Here is a 24,588-nt window from a genome sequence, read left to right as displayed (position 1 = left end):
AAGATGTATGCATTAGGAAGCAGTAAATCTTCCGACGCCATTCCATTTGTTTACGCCTCCTGTTTCCCGCCAAACAAACTACTAGATTTCCCATGAGACCTCCCGGCCCCCACGCAGCGCCCTCAGTGGACATGCTTTACGGGTGTCACAGCCAGATGGATACAGTTAAAGCACCATTCACCAAGAGGTGTGGTTGAGCAGACAGGGTCGAGCGCGACTTCGATTCAGCTTAGTTATGTGCACAAAAACAGGGGTCGTTCTATAAATCAGGATGTCGATCACGCCCGTCACTCTTCTGAATATGTGTCCTGATTCATTCCGCAGGCAAACAATTATGCTCAAATTTTAATTTACCTACAACACTGGGGCAGGTGCAGAAGTAGTGAGAGCCACTGTGGAAACCAGAACCACAATACAGACACATTTACATTGTGTAGAGTACAATAGTTTTTATCCAATAACGCATGTGTAGATCAGGTAAATTTTCCACTTTTAGCTTTATACTGTGTAATTACTACTATTTATTAGACTATTTACTATTTAATTCAAATTCAGTGTTTTCTTTGATGTTGCGCTCCTTGTGTACAGTACACACATTCTGATCTGTCGGTCTCATATTCAAAATTATGGCCTTCCCAGCTGGATTCTGTTAATTAGATGCAGTGTAATTGTCAGCACAAGCTCCTCATTTCAATATTTTAAACTGATTGGAGATGGTTCCACTGGGGCTGAATGTAGTCGAAACCTTGTGCAAACGTGCGCGAGTGTGCACTTAATATTTGAGTTTTATGTCTCCGTGCCAAAATGTTTTATTAACACGGTGCCTCACAGACGAGTTGACATATTTCACTAGTGAAGGACATGACCCTGGTTGTTTATTTCCCATGATGAAATTGTCCAGAGGTTGATGACTCCGTAAATAAACAGTTCAGTAGCACTTGGCTTCTGGTGACCAAAGTAATTATTAGTGTGTGATCGTCACAGAGCAGATGTGGCTGTGCAGGTCAGGGGCTTTTCTGTTGTTGTAGATTCAGGGCAAAGAACACTGCGTACTTCCATTAACAATAAACATTAACAAAACGTGTCTGTATGTCGTTGGCTATAATTTCCACTGGGGATGAGGAGGAACATTTACCTTTCACTTTTAATAATCCCTAAAACTATATCAATCTATAACAAGCTCCTCTGCATGTTTCTTAGAATAGAATTTGTAAAGTGTAATTATAATGTGAAATATAATTGTTTAAATGCTACAGATGGAAAGCAATCAAATCTAAGGCAGCAAGAAGAGGAAAACAACCATTAACATTTTTTATTGGTTTTTCTTATTGTTATCATTATTGTTCTAGACATTCTTACAAGCATCGCAAAAAGACAGAGTTCCTGAGACAAAAATACTGTTTTGATGACAAATGTTGAATATAGACATACAGTCTTTTGTCAGTCTAAGGTTTCTATGAGTTAAATTATATACAAATTTCAGGATTAGACATTAAGGAAACTTATCATATCATAATAATGATAACAAAAATGATGCTTTCATTGCTTTCAATCTAAATTGATGAATAGCATTTGAATTCATGTAAAATAACGTCAGGTTTAATTTTGTCTCCTCATCTCCTGAAATCAAATCTCCGCCCTTGTTCCTGCTCCTGTGGTAAAATACGCTGCTGCTGAGGCGTCCCTTGGTTCTTCTGCACACAATTAATCAGTTTAATATACGACCCTGACTCAACAAGCTACAACGGACTCAACAGAGATGTCTTCTCTCTTGCATCAAAAATTTACCTCTCTCTACGAGAGGAGCACATCATCAGGGCCTCACAAATCCAGTTACACTTGCTAAGCAGAGCTGCTCATGCACAGTTTAATGTAATTTACTGACAATTAATGGAGCTTGTGTTGCTGGAGCGCTCTGTTCGGACGAGAACAGCTGAAAACCGGCATGTAACAGAAACAGGATGTCTGGTATAGACAGCTTTCATTAGTGATTTTCTCCTTGTTCCTCCATAGATTTAGAAAATCAATTTTTACAATGACATCAACACGGCATTATCATTATCTGCAAATGTTGTCATAAGTACAAATCAAATGTGGGGTTCAAGAGTTCAGCATATACAGTTAATTATTCCCAGAGTGTAGATTTTGTAAATTCACCTTCATCTCATAGTACCTCAGTCACAATGCAATGTCTTAATTAAACACTGTATGTTCTGTTAGTCACCATGAGATGCAGTTTTCTACTTCAGCCACTCTACCATGCTGTGTCAGCACAATTTACTGCCTATAGATCCACTTCATGGACGATCTATAAAGTCTGGCGTGCTCATGCTCACACAGCTGTTAGAAACTGTTGCACAGGGAGAAATTAAAGGGCCAAGCAAACAGGGATCTATAAACATATTATGTCCTGTTGTTAATGGAAATGTCATCAGCAGAAGTCTCACAGCTCTATTGAGCGATGAGCCAATTTCCCCGACTGTCTCTCCAAACCACTCGCATGTAAAACGGCAGGAAAGTACGCAACAGTGGCGCCAGTTTGCCACCAAAAACAAAACGACCAAATTTTCCAACCAATTAAATTTAAAAGCCTCTAATCCCATTTTTGAATGGACCAAAGTAAAATGGGATTTGAGAGTGGAAATGGAGAGAGTGTCTCTTGGAGGACGAATGGCAACCCATAAACATTTACTGTGTGGGCCGGTTCCCGCTGATCACTGCCCCCTCTCTGCCCTTATAATCCACCGCTCCACATTAAGTCAGTGTTTGTCTCTGAAGCCTGCATCCGTGGCCGACTGACCGTGACACTGACCACAGTTCGTTCCTGAGGCTGCTGCACCGCTCAGTCACCGAAAACTCTGTGAGTCACTGAATGTGGGAACAAGGAACCTTTGATTTTGTTGTGATTCAAAGTCATGCAGGAGGAAGATTGACATTACGTTATAAACCATGAGTTGAGTTGTTATCAGAGTGACTGACTCTCAGATCAACTGTATCGTCACCATTTTACCTGCATGTTAGTGAAGAGACCTTGTCTCATCCAAAGCTCTCATGATGGCAAAAGAGGATTTATATAATAGTTTACAGCATCTTTACATTTATATAAAGATGGACAACATGGCCCCTGGTGGCTGCAGCATAGGTCATTGGTCAACCCTGCCTCCCCTATGTTAGTGTTAATCAAATTTTTTTTTCCAAAAGATGTTTAAGGTATTTCTTATTACAGTGGTGTATGTTCATTTGCTAATTTGTCCGGTAAGTTTGGTGATTTGATGCCGTAAAAACGTAGTGAAATGTCGCGATTTACTGACTCATGATCAGCACACAACAGCACAGACTCCACACGACATCATCGGCCAAAGATGGCAGGGTTGGTGTCTGTGATATTTTAAAATCATTTCTGGCCTGTATTCACAAATTACAATTTGCCTGAAAGATCTTAACAATCTGTACAAGGTGCGACATCCATTGTCTTTATTTTTCAATAGGTTAAAGAAAAACTACCAAAAAAACTGAGCTAGTGTCTAACATAAAAGGAGGGGTGTATCAATGTTCAAAGTATTCATGCAGTCTGTAGTTTACAGCCATGGCTACCATGCAGCTCTGGGGCTGTACTCACATCTAAACACATTTCAACTTCTCGATAAAATTACAGTTACATTGTTAGTCTGACATGTATGAGTGCACTTACTTTTCAGCCTTAATTCCCATTGCAACTGACTTGTAATAAAATACAAGCAATAAATCAAATAATTTGTGATTTGGTAGATATCGTTCAATATTCTCACACTGCAATTATTATATAGCTTGAGTGGATGTTATGAACAAATACATACTCCTCAGTTCACATTTTAACGTGGTATCCTGCCCTCTTGTTACTGTATTGGTTCTTTGTGGCTCAGTTCAGACTCCTAGTGGAGAAAACTGGAAACACTTCATGTCTCTGTTTCCTCTTGCTTCAGATTCAAATTGAGTCAGTGGAGTGCTGTGAAGCTGCACCACTGTTTGCGTTCAGCTTTGTGGGTTTTTTTTTGTTTGTATTACAGCCTCCTCAGACCTTATAATTATTTTGTCATCCGAAAGGGGGGAGATACCATCCGAACCCAGCCGCCTTGATGGAGCGGCCCTCACCTGCACGAGTACGCTTGAGATGACGAGCAGCGACAGCGAGGCTCCTTTATTGACAGGTGGCCTGCGGTCTATTTTGAATTGCTCTCAGACATTAACCCAGTGACCTATATTTCACGAGAATGACACTTGAATGAACTGACACCAGTTGGCATGGCAACCTCATATGAGTTAGTGCTGTGTGGACAAAACCTTTGTATCCAGAAATGTAACTGAGCATCACTTAAAAATTCCACAGGTATCAAATCCTGTTTGGTAAACACAGTTTCTGCTGGAGCTATAGCTTGAATGCATAATTGCTCATATGTTTGTATTCTACCATATGTATTTATTAGTTTTATTACCTACTTAACCTGGGATTCTTTTCATATAATTTAATGTGATTTTTCTCATTGGTTTTCTCATTATCTCCCGTCCCCCTGGAGAAATGGTGATCACAATATGCCCAGGTTTAGTAAAGAAGCAGAAAAGGCTTTTCAGAAGACGTGTTTAGCAGGGAGTATCAGAGAGTGTGTGGGAGAAGGTGACAATCTCAAATAGCCAGCAGTTACATCTGAGTGGCTGTCACAGATGACTTACAGTTTGTAATAATCCGATGAATTCAACGGTCAGATGTAAATTCTGTCCTCTGACACATAATGTCTTCTATTAACTAACTGCCCACGCACAGAAACACGAAGCCTGACTCTGTTTTTACCCACAGACGGCCCTGTGCTCTCAGAATGAGTGAAGAAGGCCATGAGACACGTGGACCTTCATAGATTTATAGCATCAATTACTTCTCTCAGGTGAGTTTTACCCGATTTACTCAGATTTATAAACCCTTTAAATTTAGGCTAATTCTTAACAGGTTGTTGAAAACCAGTCATGAATAAAGACTTAGTACTTCTGCCTCATATCAGCATTAATCAATAGAGTTGGAATACATTTATTGTTCTTTTGCTGTCACTTAGAATTGATGCTTCTATTTTTATGAAAGTCATTCAAACCATATTCATCAGAGAATAATTAATAAATCAGACATTTTCAGGGAACTCATATCTATGAGCGTGTGTTGATTGGTGTGGGTCCAAATAAAAATCAAGTGAATTTAAATGTTGTATCTCAAGGGAAGTGGGCCTTGGTGGAAATATGCACTGTGAGTTGAAGAGTCTGAGAGTGTTTAACTTCCATGGATTGTCCATTAGGGGGTGCCAGAGTGGAGTAAAAGATAGTGAGCTCAGCAGAGAGGCTGTATGTAAGACATTCCCTATAATCAACAATTCTTCATGTATAGATTTGAACTTGAATTGTCTGTTTTCTTTAAGGACTTTTAAAACAGGTCTGGCTCAAGGTTTGTTGTGTGTACTGTATGTGACAATGAAACAGGATTGGTGTAATAACGCCTGCACACCTTTAATTGTACAAAAAGGTGGCTGATAAGTGAGTTTTGGGGGGGGGCTTTGTCGTTCAATATTGAAGGACGGCATTTACTTCCGACTGGAAGATGGGACCAGAAAGAAATCATAAAAGAGAGTGAGGTGATGTATAGATGTGTCAGGGTCTGAGCTGGGAGACTTGCATTGCTGTGTTTACCTGGACAGTGTTCAGTAAAAGTCAGTGGGTCAGATAATTGAGTAAAAAGAGACAGATGGTGGCAGCATTTACTGCTGATTACATGGAGGTCATAAAGTGCCTCTCAGTAGCTGGGGGTGTGAGGTCCAAGCGTATAAACCTGCCAGAGCCTGAGTCTTCCAGGGATGCAGCTGCACCTGCTGGAGAGTGGACGGGTTTTTAACTGTGGGCCAAGACGACAGGCTCCAACTTCCAGAATACACACACACACAATGTAGATGATTTAACAAAGAGTTACGGTTTCATGTCTGTAACAATGCATGTTGTGTTTTCCACAAACTTCTACATCAATATATGTTGCTGCAGCCCTGCAGGCCAGGATCACTCTGGTGCTTTATACCAACACAGAATACTTGATTTTCTCCTCACATCATTGAAGCTAGCTTACTCCAGCGAGGGACATATAGCCACTGTCACTCACACGGGGTAAAATATTCTATACCTCTAGGCTGCAGCAAAACTGCATTGAGTGGCTGTATGTGCACAATGCAGGAAATATAAATAGTATATGCTGATTTAGGGCCATGCGCAGTGTCGTGAAATGACAAGAGGACACGGGAGAGGCAATGTTCCTCTGCAGAACTGCTGGACAGTGCAAAATGCATTATTCTAACAAATGGCCCACTGAATCATCTGAGATCCATAACCTTTGTCGTATAAGTCAAGGAGTGGAACGTGCAAATATCCACAGACTTTCTCTAAAGTGGAGATGTGGAGATTTTCAGAATAAAAGAAAAGACCATGTTTGATTTTAATCAGAAAAAGAAGATCATAGCAACATCACGAGTTTTGTAGTTACTTTATTTGCAAGATGCAATTATTTCATGTGGGTGTATTATTCAGCTCAATATGTGGAACACTGTAAATATGGATTACACAAAGCATTCACACTAATTGAATATATTGAGGTTTACTGCGCTGCAATAAGCAGCTGGTGTTAGATTTATATCTGTGGGAGAAGCTGTTTCGTTCTGCTTAGCATTCTGTTGCAGGAGCTGCTCACCATTCATTTACATTAGTCTGCTCTATTGGCTTCCCTGGGTACAGCTGTAGTGGACAGTGTTTACTGATCACTCTGATGTATTTGTCTACCGACTCCATGAGACAGGTGATCAATATTCCAACTACAGGTAGATTTCCATTCTTCCACTGTAGAATGGTGGACATCAGTCAGTATCTTTGTCAAAGTGACTGTCGGCACATTTACAAAAAAGGTGCGAGCAGATGATCTACGTCCGTGTGGTTCCAGCAAGTCAAATAAGTCAATCCTCCAGCCTGTAAATTTATATCAGGATGTTAGAAAACCAGACAGACGTTGGTAAAATGCAAATCTTCACCACGACCGAACACTTGTCCAGCCTCCGATATACACGGGTTCAGCCACATGCGTTTTTCACAGCAACCATTTTGACTTGTCATAGCAAGAAAAGCACAGGTTACTACTGCTTTTCAGAACATTTATGATGAATCTGTTCCCCAGAAAATCATCACAGTGAGGTTACACAATAGGACAGGGCCCTGAAACTGAAGCAGATACATTGATTTTTTTACAGACCTTCTGTGTCATTTGCAATTTCTACAGACTTGTCCTGTATTTTTTAGACTCCCTTTGTATTTATTGTAGCAATAAAGGACTGAATCACCAGATCTCAAAGTGACCCTTGGTCCATGGCGTAGCGATAAACATATTACTAACAATTACAAAGTAAAGAAAATTGAATATTGACAGCTACAAGTATGAGGTTTTCTTCTGACATACAGTTTTGTTCTGTTTTGGCCTCTATGCACTAGTGTATTATTTTGTTATTATAAAGTTAAACATATCACCTAAGAATTATTAAGTATTCTGTTTGACTCCTCACACTGATAGACTCCAAAATACTATAAAGGACTTACATTGATGTTAACAGAATATAAAGCTTTTTCTACTGGAAAATGTGCATTTGCGATAATGGAAAAACAATAATACAATAACAATAATAATAATAATGACAATAGGAGGTTCATTAATGGACTTCCCAGAAAAAAAACTCCAACTCCATGGTGAATTACTTTTATTTTGTATTTACACATTTGTTGTTCTCAGTTCTATACTTAAAAATGTAAACTGGTTGAGCATAATAATTCCTTCAAAATATAAAAAGGTTGCTTCAGCACAAACTTGTGTATTCAGTTTAATCTGCTTTTAAAAAACAGAAAAAGTTAGTTCACATAAAACCTTCACATCTCACCTGGTAGAGCTGGTGCCCCGTAATGAGGCTACAAGCCTCTCCAGCGGCCTGAGCTCGATTCCATCTTGTGTCCCTTTGCTGAATGTCACCCCCTGTTCTCTCTCTGTCCCTCATTCACACTCTGTCCTGTCAAATAAAGCAGCCAAGAGCTAGCAAAAGCTTTTTTCATGTTACTTACTCCCCAACATAAACAAACATGGCAAGCACAGTGATTATATGATATTACATATTGTCAAACTGTCATCATATCAGATATCATATTATGCCGCATTATATGGTTAACACTTTTTTTTGGCGGTTAACAGTCGCAGTCCTGCTCGAGTGGGCTTCCCTTTGTTGTGCGGTTGTTGTCAGATGTTGTTAACATGAAGACGACAACTTGGAGCACATCTCCCCACAGCTGATGTGTGTCTGATCAGCCTGACTGGCCTGTAATAAGGAAACTGAGCCCACTCTTTTTCATTTCCAGACGATGGGCCTGCAGTGTCCCTTCAACTCAATCGCATCAGAAGCTCTGTTCCTGCGTTCCGACGCCACAGCGCATGCAGTGAATACAATCACTTGTGGGTGACCCCACTCCTGTGGATGGAGACAGTAATGTGGCCTGCGTCAACATAATCAAGTCCCACGGCTGCTCTGGATGCTGTTAGTCCTGAACGAGCACCGTTTACAGCTCCCTGAGTCTGACCTGCCAGAGCAAGTTTAATACTGTGATCCCCCCCCCCCCCCCATTCACTGGCGTTCACAGCCATTAAAATCCCATTTTGCTTAGCTGGGTGCAACGGACAGTAATGGAGACTGACTCTGCCCGTTTGCTTTGTGTTACCCCCCCCATTCATTTCCCCCCAGTCACCACCCTCGTGTCCAAATGGAGTGAGGGTGGGGAGGGGTGCTGCTCTCAAAGTCGGGAGGCATTCATGATCCTTTAGATCATCAGAGCTGGGGCCACATCTCTTCTTCTCTGCTCCCTCACCCTCTCCCCAGGCACAGATTGGCCTCACATTAACGTTGATTAGCAGAGTGTGAAGGGAAGCGAGCAAACATTCAGAGAGGGCACTCCTCGTGGATAAATATTTGTTGTCCTTGTTTGGATAGTCTATCGTAATGACCATGTGTATACATCAGCTCTCCCATTTGCTTTTAAGACAATTTACAAAAGCCTGGTTCCTCTGTGGTGATGTAAAACATGCTCACGCAGCATTCGCCGCGGTTTGGATGCTCTCATGCACTCCTCATTTATAAATCATGTGGCAGCAGGACTTGAAATGATTCTCTCACAGACTGTGGATGCACTGTACATGATGCACAGCTTGGTGAATGCACAGCAGCAGGGACATTTTGGCTTAACACTGGATGAAATTTGAGTTTCACTGAAAATTATATTTATGTATAAAATACAGAACATGTGCACACTGTTTGCTTTTCATCATCAAAACAAACATCCTTGCAGTTTCCCTGTTGTAGGATTGGAGAGAGACACAATGTGCTACACACACTCTGGCGGAGCTACTGTGTGAGAGCAGAGCAGGGATTGGTGCAGAGCTCTGCCAATCAAACAGCAAATGCTCTCAGACTTCCTCTGTCCTCCTTTCCTGGTGCAGCCTGGGAGGAGGGAGGGGAATGGATCTTTTCAGTGTGAGTCTCCGGAGCTCCCTCAGCCGGCTCCTCACCACCTGTCCTTGACTTACTGTGCTCAGACGTGACTGAGAGAAAGCTGCTCACTGATCCTCCAGCAGCCTTTGTTTTGTCTGTGTCGATGCATTTTTTCTCTCCACCTCTCACTTGGTGTGTGGCTGTGTCTTTCTACCTGTGGTGCCTTCAGTGGAGTGGCGTGAAGAGCAGCGTTCGTCCTCAGCTGCTGGAGCTCTGATGGGAGGCAGTGCTGGCTCTGGCTGGGACTGGGGATGCTGAACAGGGGGAGGGAGGGCCTGTTCGAGCTGGGACAGCAGCTCCAGCAGCAGGGGGAGTACCAGGCCGCCCTCCACTGCTTCCTCAGCTGCCTGCTGGGACTGACCCATGTGCAGACCTTCACCTCTCTGCCCAACTGCCTTCACCAGGTGAGCCACATGAGGACTGGGAGCACACACACACACACACACACACACACACACACACACACACACACACACAACCCTGTACATCCTCACTACATCCGTCTACAAAATGTGCTGTCTCGTGTTTGCACAGCTTATCTGCATCACTTTTCCTTTCGAGCATCATAAACAGGATGCAGTCAACCTTTAGCTCAAACACCAATGTCAAATCTAACAGCACAGTCCGTCATGTGTCCCAGTGTTGACACATACGATAATATCTGCCTCAGAAGGACTGTGCATGCTGCTAAATGAGGTGTTTCATACTGTCTGTTCTACTGTGTGTGTGTTTGTGTGTGTGTGTGTGTGTGTGTGTGTGTGTGTGGGCTATGTTTTGCTATTTCTGAGGTCTCGGACATTAGTGTTTTGGTATCACAGGTTACACACTGAGATACTTTACAAGGCCCATCCAGCAAAGACAAATCTACAGTTTTCGTTATGTTTAGTGAAGGAACGTCTGTGATGTCAAAACACGGCCTTTACTCCAGAACTGTGGAATGCCTGGTATGATGTCGACTACAATGATGGGGCTGTGAGGAGAGCTGAATTACTTGTTATGACAGCCCATGACATCATCCATACACACACACACACACACACACACAGGAATCTTGTTGTAAATTAATGATTTAATGCTCATCCATGCCCTGTTTTTCTGTGCTTCACAGATTGCAGAGCTCTTCATCACTGAAAAGAATTGTATCCTTTCTCCGCTCGCTGTCACACAGCTGACTTTTACTTCCACTGTCCCATAAGCGTTAGCAAGCGGCTAACTATAAAACTAGCATTCTATTCCTGAGAGGTGAATGTGTAAAGGATTGTGATTGGAGGCGGCTGTTGCAAATTCCAGCACAATGGAGCATGTAGAGCCTTTATGGGAAGCTGTGTAAGGCGAGAGGGATGAGTGGATGTCTTTGGGCAAGTTCATAATAACAGGTTTGTCCCAGAATGCCGCACGTTGTGTGTGTCGCTCAGGTTGTGTCTGTCTCTTAAGAGGATTTGTAGGCTCTTATCTCCACACAACAGAGTGGGAGAGCACTAATTAACCTGTATCTGCACTGACTAGCCCATGCATCGCCAATTCACTGCCTCTATAAACTAAAGCATAGAGGTAATAGAGAGGTGTTAGGTTTCAGGATAGATTACCTCCACGGCTCCTCTCCCCCGTCACTGAGACACTCCAACACTTAACTTGCCAGCTCATGTTATCTACCTCGGCGAGGCTCTTCCCCCCCCTCACTGTCCGTTTTCCAAAATAGGTCAATTTGCTGAGCTGAGCTCCACCAATAGCCTTCAGAGTCCCAGAATGAAACGGTAGCTGCTTAAGAGGGTCGTCTACCATGACGGGGGGTTAAATCTTTTGACATACAGTCCAATATTACATCACATCATCAATAGTAATGGTGTCATGTTGGGTCATCTGTGGCGTTTTTATGTATGATACAGTTACCATGTTATGTTCTGTACTTGTAGTGTATTAGATTACAGCCATGAGAACGTAACCACATCTTACACTGTTTCATGTTTGAGGAGCAAAGAAGAAATATTTACACTAGGATGGCACTTAGTAGAGCGTATACCTCTGCCAAGGCTAACGGTCTCTCTCGAATTTCTGGGTCGGCCTGTTTCATGTAATTTTCATGGAAATAAATTCAGAAGTTGTTGTGTAATCCTGTATTGCATCAGATACAAATGCCATGTAGCCAGAATTTTTATTTAAACTGTTAAAAACAATACCAACACAGGCGAAATACCCCTTCTATTAAATTACTTAACTTAAATTTGGATCATTATCCAGGTCTGCACAAAATTTCATCTGTCAGATTTTTTTCCAGATAGATCTCTGCATTATTTCTTGAGAAATGCAGAACAATTTGGGAAAACCAAATGTTCTCACAATGTTAAAGAAAGAGAAAATAGATTGCACCAAAATGAAACTTGACCCATACCTCATCATTACACCAAGTTTCATGGTAATCTGCTCAGTAGTTTTTGCGTAGTCCTGCAAACAAACAAACAAAAACATAACCTCCTTGCCAAAGGTGATAATGACGTTATATTATTTATTGAAGTATATAAAAGACATAAAACATATGTAATCAGAAAACAAACAAGAGAAGATAGTGTATAAACAAATAACATCATTATTTAGTATTAAAATTAGTTTTCTGTTAATGATTGTTGTGTTGTTTAAAAAGATTTGGACCTTTCCCATGAAATGTTTCCGGCAGTTCCTTCAGTTTTGTAAAGCAGCGATGTTGTGATCTCTGAGATGGTCCCTCAGAGAGGAGGGTGAAGGGTTGTCATGCTCAAACTGGAAGCAGGATGTGGGAACTTAAGCTAATTCACAAGAATGTTTACAACAACTCTCTGCAGTGTCTCCTCACATGTCGTCTCTCAGTCTGACCAAAGCCACAATTAGTAAACAAAACTGAATCATCCTATTCATAGAATCCTGATTCCATCATGTTCCATTGGCTTTAATCCAGACAAATATGTGCAGTTGATAGTGACCGTGACCGCTCAAGGTTTGATGTGCTGTTATCAGAGCGGGTAGCTTGTGCACAAGTGACCTCTGTCCAAAGCCAAAAGCTCTTTTGAGTGTTTACTGATACATGTTTCATGGAAAGTCTACTGACCTGGAAAAACTGACTTCAGTCTCAAATAAATGAGAATTCTCGATAATAACCTGCACATTTACTATGTTTAGGTCAATATTCATCTTGGAAACTAGTAGATAGTCATAAGACCATATATAGTTGTCTCACATTTAAAGGATCTATTGGCAGAAATTGAATATAAAATACTCCTAGTGATGTTTTTACTGGTGTTTCATCTAAACTGTACAAATTGTTGTTTTCTTTATGCTAGAAGGAGCCCTTTTATATCTGCATTGGAAGCGGATCCTCTCAACGGAGGCCTTCATGTTTTTGACTGTAGTCCAAACTGGACATACTTAACACCTGAATGACAACTGAAGGCTTCACAGGTTTGCAAGGGGAGGGTGAGGTGAGGGGTATTAAGCTGCAACTGTACCACAAACATTCCTGGATCAACCCTCTGATTAGGCTCAGAACAAAAAGTTTATGAGTTCTTTCTTCTTGGCCTGTGTCCCATCTTTCCACCAACTTTAATGGAAATCCATCCAGTTGTTTTTGTGTCATCTTCAAACACAAAAATAGCCTCCTTGGCGGAGGTGATGAAATACTACAGGAAAACCCAGTTCCTCTAGAGAAGACTGAGACAGTGAACTCGGTGAGGTTATACAGCAGATCAGATGTGCATTTTGAAGGTGCCTGTGTAAGTTCCTGTCGAGGTTTGAAGTGCAGTCCGATTACAATTCAATGCTGTGTGTGTGTGTGTATTTGTGTGTATGTGAGGTCAGCCTGGTCCCTGGAGAGGATTGCGTGAGGTTCCTGTTGTGGCATTGTTGTGGTCCTGCCAGGCTAAGAATAGCCGGCAGAAGGAGGGCTCTGACCTTTGATGAAGACTGTTCCTAATCCTCGCTCCCATGTGCTCACACTCATACTCATCTTATTTCAGGCCGGCAGGTGACTCCCTGGAACTGCGACACCGGGAATAATGCATTTCTAATCATCCTTTAATTTCTCTCAGGATTCATTCAAAACATCAAAACCACATTTGTGCTATTGTGCGCAATAATGATGTAAATCCCAGGGAGTTTCATGTTATTAAAAAAGCTGGGTTTTCATGATGGGCTGCTCTGACATCTCTTAATGCACTGTACACTGAATTATTCACATGTACATCTACTTTCAACATCCATCCTTTAGCATCCACCATCTTTTCTGGTGTCTACTCACCATTAACATTATTACTTCCGCCAAGGAGCTAATGGTTTCCCCCTGTGTCCATTGGTTTGTTGGTTTGTATATTTGTTTGTTTGCAAGCAAGATTACACAAAACCAATTTAAGAGATGTTCATGAAACTTGGTGGAAGGCTATAGTATGTGTCGATAAAGAACTCAATCAATTTTGGTGCGGATCAGGACCATGTATGTATTTGCTTCTTATATTGTTCTATCTTTAATATTTCTGTATGAAAGCTGTCTTTTTGGACCACATTGTGTTTACAGTTTTAATGCTAACAGTGTCTTAGTTTACTCAGTGGATGTGTAGTTTGCCTTAGTTTCGGTTTGTTCAGTAGTGTGGAGAGCTGACATTATTCTCCTGGTGACACAATGAAGGAAACCAGCTGTTTCGGTTTTCATCTCCAAGATTAACTGTTCTCCTGTGGAGAGTGGAAAACTACTGCCCATCTTTACAACCTCAGTTTAATACTGTAAATATATTGAAGTATAATTGGCAAGTATGGTCATCGAAAGTGAAGTAGCTCGAATGGAACAAATGTTGCTTTACAGATGAGAGCTCTGGTGTTAAGTAGGACATTTACTTAGGCAGGGCTGTGTTTATTTTAAGCATTCCTCGTCCCATTGGTCTTTAAATTCACCTGACAAGCATCAATGGTGTCATTTTACCGCGGCACGGACACAACATGATAGAAATGCTTTTGACTAAGTGAACAGGCTCTATTTTTAGGTGGTTTTAAATAGAGTCTTTGAATGGAAACAAAAAAAAAACTGGTATTCACATAAATCAGAACGAGGCTGGACAAAGCATGGAAAAAAAGACAGAGATACGAAATATAATCAGTTACAACTGTATTTTGAGTTTCAGCAAACATAAAGTTACAAAAAACAGCAGATAACAGCACAAAAACAATGGAGTTAGCCGCCTGTGAAATCTGTGTTTCCTAAATCAAACCTCAACAATCTGCTTTGGGTTACCGCGCTCTCCGCTTGCCCCCAAAAGGGTCATCCTCAGAGGGATGGAAATAAAAAATAAAAAGGCTGCGTTCGAGTTGGGCAACAAGGCTGTTTTTAACATCAACAACTGACTAATCCCATTGACAACTGAGACCCATCCTTCACCCATATAAACAGATGGGAAGGCCCTCCAGTTCATCCAGGCTGAAAAAATGTTCTATGAGGTGGCACTGATCGAGCTCACAGCTCTTCAGGGCAGCACAGGCAAGTACTTCTGACATTATGTTACTGATGAATATACTTTTGTAAATATTAACGGGTATGTATATTGTTCAGCTTCTAATAAATCATCTTCTTTGAGGGTGCATGTTTATCTTCCTTTCATTTTCTAGGAAGCTTCCTAGACAACCGTGATTATACAAATAGAACTTAATCTCTTAGGAAACTTTGAAGAAATTAATGGGAAATCATGAGGACATTATTAATATTCAAATTGATTATTAATATTTTCTTATGATATTCCTCTGAAAGGTATGTAAATCTGTTGAATCTCATTTCATTTTAGATTTTGAGACTGTTAGTGAAGCTGTTCACACTCTGTTTGTATTTGGCAGCTTTCCAGAGTCACTTGTAACCTGCTACAGACTAACCAGCAAATAATACACTCACTGTTTTTCTGTAACTCCTCCCAAATCTGTTACTATTAACTTATTAAGCGGATATGAAATGAAGTCTCATTTCATCCCGTTCCATCTTTGTTTACGATAAACCTGGTGGAGCTTTAAATGAGCATTCACCGCAAGGCCGCTCATTCATCACCTGCTACTGCCGCCGCTCCAGACGTCTACCTCTTCCTCTGTGTCTGCTGCTGAGGCAGCAGTGCAGCGTAGCGTGGGCACAGCGGAGGTCGGAGACGGGCGTAGTGGAAGACAAATGGCCGCACTTTACACTATCTCATTAGGAGCCATGTGTCGCCATAGAATACTGAGGCCCCTGATTCAGCACTCACTCAGATTGAATGCTGGACCCCTCCAGGGGCAGAGCTGGCGCTGGAGCTGCACTTTACAAGCTTCCTTTCTCTCCCCCAGTGTATTCTCAAATACATCCTCCTCCTGTTGGTCCCCACTGACAGCTGTTGTGATTGTCATTCTGTGGTTCTTAGAATGCAAACAAAAGTCTTTACCATTTCCCATGATTTATTTGCCTTCTCTCTTTGCACGAATTGCAATCCCAACCCATTTCCTCCTCCATCATTGTGTGCTTGGTGTGTCCAGTACAGACTGTATGTTTGTGGTGTGTCACCATGTGCATACGTGTGTGTGTCTCAGTGTTCCAGTGGGCGTGGCGAGTGTGTTGTTTGACTCACTTATCTGCTCTCTCCTGCCCTTATCTCTGCTCTCTCAGTTCCCGTCCTCAGTCGGCTCCACTCTGCTGCTCAGGCTTAAAGTCTGCAGCAGTGCACCGACAGGCTGTGCCACATACTCTGGCTTTTTTTTTTTTTCAAACACCGTGCAGTAGCAGAGAGGAAATAATAGTGAGGAGAGAGGGATAGATAGCAAGACTTGAGTGGTTACTGACTGTGATTCCATGCCCTGTGTGTGTATAACAGGGCCTCAGGAGGAGGCTACGCTGGGCTCTGCAGGATGGACGTCCCCAGAGGAGCTGTCGGAGCAGGCCTCCCAGGCTCAGCACCTCGAGCGGCTGGCTCAGCTCTGCATCATGAGCAAACAGTAGGTAAAACTGTGTCCTGCTGTAATGTTTGTTATATCTTCTGTAGGCTCATTATGAGTAGGTTTAAGGTTACTTTTGCCAATTTATATAGGGTTAAAATACAGTATGTATTATTTCACATCATATATGTGAGTGGTTGCTTTTGGCCTTTTATCATTTCATAGAGCTTAAGTAAATATGGTGCAGATTCAGGTGTAACTAAGCAAACAGTATATTGGTTGTTATCAGTTTTATTACGTAAGCAGCTCAGTGTGATATGACAGATAATGTTAAATAAAGTAAACATATCAGACAGAAATTAATTTTAAATAAATATTTTACAGATTCTTACTTGGTTAAAATTGTAAGACAGTTAAACTATGTATATATTTGCTTTTATTAACATTTCATGAGTGCAAGTCAATTTCAGTACAAGTCAACATTGCACTTCCTCTGTCACAGATGGGACATTTTGGTTACAGGCTAAAAACAATGTGAGCGTTTACACCTGCATGTCCACACATTCGTCTTTCTGGAGTGGAAATTTTCTGAGCGAGATAAATTCAAGCTCCAAGTATTTTTAGCCAGAGTTGAATTTCCCTGTAGATGTAGAGAAAAGAGACACCGCACTCAACGTGAGTGTTACAGGAGGAACACCTTAACAGGATCTGGTGTCTCCTGTTGCAGGGGTACTTTGTTAGGCCATAGCTTGCACCAATTTTCTGTGCCCCTGTTGTCAACTGTTGAGAATAGGTCATTTAACCTGACTGCCAGGGTGACAGAGGGCAGGAGGTTTGCTCTAGAGAGGCCTTCATTAATGCACAGAGTAAGCAGTAATTAAACTTAGATGAGATGGTTTGAAATAGGATTCTGCTCTTTGATTTCTTGTTGTAGATTAGAGAAATTTACCCAGTGATGAAAGAAAACACAAACTAGAAGAATGGTCTTAAATCCCTCCCTCCACCATAATCTCCAGCCCTGGTTTTTATTTCCTTCCAACAGGAAGTAGTAATACTTCCTGAAACTTTCTGGATAGTTTTTCAGTCGCAGGAAGTTGTTTGAGCCAGCGAAGAGCTTTTCTGTCTTTGCTGATCAGATATCCCCTGAGAAAGACCTAAAGCAGAGCAAACTGACACCTGGCCATTACTAATTGAAAGGGAAGTGTGGGTTTGGAACAGCGAAGCTGACATCTGTCACACTAAACAGAGCTTGCTCTACATCTACAGGCACACGTGAGGGTGTGAGGGTGATGAATGTCCTTGGCTGGCTTTCCGGTGCAGATATGAGGAGAACAGCTGGCAAACTCTCAATGAGACACATCATGTTAACCTAGTTTAGCGCTAAGCAGAGGAGTGGTGGAAGGGCACGAGTTGGTAAACCAACCTGTAAGCCCCATGCCTTCTGTAATTCACCCTGGACAGAAGACAGGGGCAGCCAGCGCTGGCAGAAATAAAAGGTTTAAGTTCCTCCGTAAGGCGCCGGCTGCCTGGAGCCCTGCGCTCTGTCCAATCACAGCACACACATGTTTAGATTCGTCATGCTGCTGCATTCAAAACAATGAAACAGATACACTCACCTTGTAATGCAGCACCGAGCCACTGCACTCGATTAAGATCAGGCGTTGTTATCGTCTTTGGAAAATAGTTAATGTATTTATGTTTTCAGATGGAAGAAGAATGTGCAGATATAATCCATCTGATAATCCAGAGTCATCTGAAGACTGCACATGATTGTTTTAAAGACTGCACATGATTTTACTCCACCTCCACAGAAAAAGAAGTGGTAGTGCAGTTGTTTAATGGTGCTATCTCCTATTGTTTTTCCTTTCAGACCTCACCTCGCTCTGGAATACAGCGGTAAGGTGCGTACGCTTCTTCATTCTCTTTGCTTCCGATTCCGATTTTAGAACAAATACAATAATTTATGTTGCTCAAATGTAAACTCGAAATCCGTCTGAATCTTTCAGGCTACAAAGATCCACCAGAGGGCCTTTGGTAATGACCACCCAATCACAGCCAGGAGCCTGGAGCTTATGGCCACCGTCTATGCTGAGATTGGCAAGACTGAATATTCAGGTAAACACTCAGTGGGGACAGAGGTTGGAACAGCAAACACCACTATCATTCTGGAGCAATGTTGCGACATGAGGGGGACGACCGCAGGCAGACTAATAGACAGTGAAAAACAAACATGGCTGCATGAGTCAGAAAACAATAGCTGAGGACGCCTTTCTCAGCCATTTAACACTGTTAAACGCTCAGTCTGACACATGTGAGGCATGACAATACCTGAACAGTGCTGTTAATGTCAAGACCATTAACGTACTAGATACTTCCATTAGCCTCTAAACCTCAACCCATTACATTGTTAAATTAATCAAAACTTGCTTTTATTGGGGACACGAGTGGTTTTATGCAGAGCAACAAAAAGAAGTGTGACAGTTTGAGGGCACGGTGCTGTTGTACAGTACGTGTGTTTGCTGGGCTTGCATTAAGAGAGAGCAACACTGACTCTGAACTTTCTGCATTTTTGTGAACACTGCTGTAAAATACAAAAAACCCAGCAGTATGAAGAAACCAGCCTTGTTGTTGAGTCAGCTTTCAGAGTCAGTGGAGCTGAACACAACCAGCTGCATGAAGACAACTGCATTCAGCACACACAGACACAGATTTACTGTTATTCCTTGTTTTTCCACCTCGGAGGGTGAACATGTGTGGGGGTCAGAGAGCGGTTATAGTTGTTGCTGCACATCAGTCCACACGTGCACACTTCTCGTGACCTTTTGCTTTGTATTGTACACAGAGAAATCCTCTTTGACCCACAGCGCAATGCTTTAAGTGAGAAGTGCTTACAGCTGTTTTACCCAGATTCCTCTCACTGAGTCAGTCAGCCTCCATCTGCTGCCAAACTATTTGTGTTTGAATTACACTTAATCAGATGTACTTAGACTCTACGTTATGTAGCAGTGTGTGGGAATATTTTGAGATATTCTGAAACGTAGTACTTATTTTAGCAGCTGAACATCATGGTTCACTTTTTTAGACACGGAAGTCCATTAAAATGTATTGCTTACATTTAAAAATTTTAACACCATCATTAAAACACCAAGAGGCAGCATATAATAACTGGCACTGTCAGATCCAAACAAATGGGGGGCAGCATATTACTAGAAAGTACAGGTGAAACAAGGAATTGCAGTCTTTGGTCTCTTCTCCCCACGTTCATTGCCAGTGGGCCTCTGCATCTGTGGGCCATCATCTCTGTGCGTGTCATTGAGGGTGTCCATGACAGTGCACCATGTTCATGTTTGGGGACTTGGCTCACTGGCCAATCACAACTGTTGACAGGTTGACAAACTTGCATGGATTAGGTAACAATGTTTTCCTCATAGGTTTGCATTGTTATCTGATTATGAAGCTGGTTGTTATCTTCAGTTAATGTTAGACTGACGCTGACGACGATTTCAAGCCCACGCAGAGACAGGGAAGATGTGTTTAGAGTAAAGGTGGATGGCTGCAACACATGTTCATAGTTTACTCACAGCTACTTCTCCTCTCATGCTGGACGTAGACCTGAACGCTTCAGTGACTCACTACTGCCTCTTGATTTACAAACTGGTTTTACAAGACAGGTGCGGGCTCGCTGGTTAGAATGCAAACATCAGTAAATACTGTTTCTTCACACTATGTTCAAAATCCAGTTCTTTTTTGAATGTTTGAAATAATTACATATTGCTGCCCTGATGTGGAAAGAACATTTGTAAATTGAAAGTTTTTAAACATAATACATAGAATAACATTCACAGAATCTGTCTCATAAGGAATTATAGCAATAAATAACCAGCAACAAGGAGCAGCTCTGTGTGGAAGAAAAAGACTATGATAAAATGTTAAAAAGATTTGTCCTTCCTCAATCAAAAATTTCAGACTTCTCTCCCGTCAACAAAAAGACATCACCCTCTGTCCTTTTTCGCCCTCGTCCCCCTAATCATCTGGGGTGCTCCTACTGTTAAAGTCTTGTCTTTTATAAAGATTTTTTTTTTTTTTAAATAAAAATACTTACCCCACATTTTTGCTATGTGACTCTTTCTTTTAATCAACCTTAGACCACTATAGTTGTGAATGATTCAAAACAGTAGCAGATTCACTTATCAACTGATTAAATCATTGATCATTCAGACATAATACATTTACATTCAGTTTGAGAGGAGAAACATTCAGACAAAAGAAATGAACCAGCAACAAGGCTGAGTCTTTTTCCTTTTTTTAAATGCGGGATGGTGCATCGACTGTATTTTCAGATGTGTGATGAAATCAATTCAATATGTAAATCTGGTAAATATCTCCAGCTTTTAGTGCAAAGAGATTGAGGATAAAAGAGTTTCTCCGACTTTCCTCGTATCAGTGTTTGTAACTTAAACCTAGTTCTACCTGGAGCCGACAGAGTCAACACTGGTGTCTTCTCTCTGTCACATTTGCATGTTTCACTTTGAATATTTAACTTCGCCTCGTGTAAACTCCATTGTGAGACAGCGCTAGATAACCACTCATGTACCGTGTGGTCATGGTTCTCTTTCTAGACTCCCTGGGTCAGTGTGTGTCTGCACTGTCCAAACGCTTTGCTGCTGCAGAGTCCATCAGAGACACTGTCAACTGTCTTCCTCACTCCCACCGGGAGAAACACTCAGAGGTCCGACACAGAAAGGACAGCCGCCACCAACAGGAGGACACACCGAAACCTAAGGTAAAGCGTCTGCAGGCTTCTCTCTCTGTGTCTCAGCTGTGTGTTGCTGCCCTTAACTGTTTCTCTGGAGCTTGTGATGAGTATTTCTTTTCCTGACTTTTATCTAATGCAGGTAGCCAATGGCAAAGTCCCCACCTCCATTCTAAAGAGGCCAAGTCCCAACTATGGGTCAGATGCGGAGCTGAACCACAGGCGGAAAGGCGAGCGGAGGGTTCGATTCCGAGAGCCAGAGACCACGGTACATGGTGAGAACATTAAGTTGCAGCTGCTCAGAGTCTGTCAGACATGTTTGTACAACCAGAGAAGTTGCACTGCCCTCAGGTGCTGCAGCACCTCCCCCACACTGGATATCATCCACATTGTGCATACCTTGGTTTGCACTGTCCCTCCCACAGTCCACAGACAGGTTATGTTCACTGGAAATCAAAATGTGTCTCTGTATGTTGTGATACTAGCAACGTGTCCAGGGTGTGCCCCACCTCTCACCCATCACAGCTGGGATTGGCTCCAGCTCTCCCTGTGATCCTCTAAGGATAAGCAGTAAAGGTGATGGATGGATTTTCTGCAGCCTGTCTGCAGCTCTACATTTACAGGGACATGTAAAAGAGAATGCACTGACATTGCAACACTATGAAGCCATTCATTTCACAAAATTAGTACCATCCCATTTTAAGTAGTGCCCTCAACCCACATGTAACAGTGTTGTATACCTACTCAGCAGAAAGGAGGGAGAACTGAAAGGCATCAAAACATCCCTGCGTAGCATCGTAAACTGTTTCCCTCTGGGGGATTCTGCACTATTTAAAAATAATGTAAAGCCAAGAGACGTCCAAACATGAGCAAGTGATTCACTCTTCCTGATTAATTATGCATGCAAATGAGGCCCCATGAAGTCTGCTGCAGAGAGATAGCGCAGTGTATGAGGGCCCAGCAGCTGGTTTGTAGCTGCTGTACATCACAGAGGTCGCCTCTTGTTGACTGACTGGCCTGTTTTCTGTCGGCTCCGCAGACATCCCTCGCTGTGACTGGTTAGGTGGTAAGTCTATCTGGAAGTGTGCAGAGCCACTGGGTGCATTTGCATGAGGGAGCTGAAACAACACTGCACTTTTTAATGCTGGATTTAATTAAGCAGCAAGGAAATTAATTTAGTTTAGTGGTGAGGTTTAAATTGTGTTGTTCACTGTTTTCACTGCCATGCCAACTGGAGTTTATTATAACCCACTTTATAATGTGTGGGACACAGAAAGCACAGCTTTGTCTTCTCTACACTCTAGATGTGCCGTCACATTAAATCACAAACCAGTCTCTTCCAAGGTCTTGACAGTAAAGATCTGAGCATGTGATCATTCCAGTCCTCATGTACCAATCGAAACTGTTAAAATCTGTTTCTCCGTACGCAGCCTATGAGACGACGCCGTCCCGCCCCCACCTCGCCCTCTTCACTTGCCTCTTCCTGCTGATGTCATTCCTGGGTGTGGCCATGTACTGCACAGACCGCCGGCGCCCACAGCGAGTGTGCGAGGAGCTGGAGGCCGCTCTGGCTGTCTACCTGCTGCATATGAAGCAGCTGCTGTGGGGCTGCTGGATATGGCTGACCATGCAGTGACTGAGACTGACCACAGGTGGAGACATGGAGCCTTGTTTCATTTTTTTCATTCCCCTCTTCTTTTCCTTTTTATCTTTAAAGACAAACACCTCAGCCGTTTGGAAAGGCTCCGTGCACCATCTGCCGTGTCCAACCACCCTCATGGTGAAAAAGGGAAAAACATATGATCCCAGAAATATGTAGCTTCCATGTCTTTATGTATATACGTATTAAATCCTTATTTAAATTGTAAGGACGTTTTGCACATCTGCAATGTTGATGCTCGCATATAACGCTCACTAAATCACCCCACACGTGATTCTTCAGTTCATGTCATATTGTATGTGAGTGAATGTCCCCATGGAATGCAAATATTTATTTTGTTACCGTACATGATTTGTGTATATCAGATATGACACAGAAGTGAATGTGTATATATGGCTCAGTATACTAAGGTCTATCACAGTATTCAGCCTTGTATTTGCACATAAATGAATGTTAAAGATGTTTGAAAACAGCTTTGATTGGCACGGCGCACATGAGGAGAAGGACAGAGGCGCAGACGTGCTAACAATGATCCGTGAGCAAGAAAACACAGGGCTGCATCACTTCACAGGTTGAATGACTAACAGATGACAAACTCCTCTTTCTTTACAGGCATTATATCGTCTGTGTGGGTGAATGTCGGCTGGTTCCTCCTTCCACTGAGGAAGCACAATATTATCTTATCATCCAAGAGAATATACTCTAACAGAATGAATGCTAATGCTTGTGATCATGCTTCTCTTTATAACCGCTTGAATCCCACAGGATATCCTTTTCCCGAAATGTTATTTATTCTTCTATACTGTATATCTGCATCTACGCAAATATCCAACGTTCAATTATTATTTAGGATTTTTTAAAACTTTTTTTTACCTGTTGCATTTCTATTTAAAAGGAAAACAACAAAATTCAGGTTTCGATCATGATGTCAAATCCTCATCAAGCTTCGGACAAGTGTAAAAAAAATCAAGGATTCACTCCTTGTATCTAAATCCATTAGTTTTTCAGGCCAAATGGAAACATAACAGAATCTTGATGCAATCAAGTATTTAAAACAGACAGATCACCACACAAATGGATTATAGGGGACACACCTCTCATTATGAGCAATAACACACATCAAATAGTTTCCAGTATAACATTCTTCTTTATATATATATATATGTATGTGTATATATATATATACATATATATACATATATATATATATATATATATATATAAAACCTATATAACAGGTTTCAGGGAACTCAGAGGGAAAGTGATTTGTAAGATCTCACATTAGAGCATCAGAGCAGCATGAGGTGAACGACGCCTGTGGAGAAAAAAGAAATACTCTCAACTCTGTACTGTCAAAACTAAACTGTCATTAGCAATAAAAACAATACCCAGTGAACTCATGTCCTGTATGTGCACATTGAGCTTAGAGGCTGCATTTCACCACTGTCCAAACATTTACGGTTACACTTTGAAAGAAGTGCCTTTTTCTGGAGGGTTTTCTCAGTTCCCACTGTTTTTATGATTTCAATTGTTTTGAATAAACTGTCATTGCCTATCAAAGTCAAGCAGCTGACTTGCTTTCTTCACTGTATCCTCTGAGGAAGACGCAGCCTCTCTCACGTACATGCACTGAAACCCAGAGCGTACACACA

At 41.8% G+C, this 24,588-nt stretch overlaps 1 protein-coding gene across 2 annotated transcripts; it reads left to right on the top strand.

Moving 5' to 3' along the window:
• The first annotated feature begins 9,559 nt into the window (after positions 1-9,559).
• On the top strand, positions 9,560-24,501 carry c12h14orf180 (chromosome 12 C14orf180 homolog). 2 transcript variants are annotated; one of them, XM_020085155.2, is made up of 10 exons: positions 9,560-10,030; positions 10,735-10,765; positions 15,031-15,117; positions 16,463-16,583; positions 18,394-18,424; positions 18,530-18,638; positions 21,143-21,306; positions 21,419-21,551; positions 22,316-22,342; positions 22,707-24,501. In XM_020085155.2, the coding sequence occupies exons 1-10, from the start codon at positions 9,878-9,880 to the stop codon at positions 22,910-22,912; spliced, it is 1,062 nt and encodes a 353-aa protein (XP_019940714.1). In that variant the 5' UTR covers positions 9,560-9,877; the 3' UTR covers positions 22,913-24,501. The 2 variants fall into 2 exon arrangements, with proteins under 2 accessions (XP_019940714.1, XP_069391824.1); XM_069535723.1 differs by lacking the exon at positions 22,316-22,342.
• Positions 24,502-24,588: the final 87 nt, after the last annotated feature.

This window comes from Paralichthys olivaceus, chromosome 12 (assembly GCF_024713975.1).
Source record: "Paralichthys olivaceus isolate ysfri-2021 chromosome 12, ASM2471397v2, whole genome shotgun sequence".
Taxonomy (NCBI): Eukaryota; Metazoa; Chordata; class Actinopteri; order Pleuronectiformes; family Paralichthyidae; genus Paralichthys; species Paralichthys olivaceus.
The sequence above is the reverse complement of the archived record's forward strand: the minus strand, read 5'-3'. Positions and strand labels throughout refer to the sequence as shown.

Excerpts from the sequence above, each read along its gene's own strand:
- c12h14orf180 (XM_020085155.2), top strand. The coding sequence starts at position 9,878 with ATGCTGAACAGGGGGAGGGAGGGCCTGTTCGAGCTGGGACAGCAGCTC. Across the intron at positions 10,766-15,030 it reads CTTCATCACTGAAAAGAATT|ATGGGAAGGCCCTCCAGTTC; the intron begins GTATCCTTTCTC and ends CCATATAAACAG. Across the intron at positions 16,584-18,393 it reads CTCTGCATCATGAGCAAACA|ACCTCACCTCGCTCTGGAAT; the intron begins GTAGGTAAAACT and ends TTTTCCTTTCAG.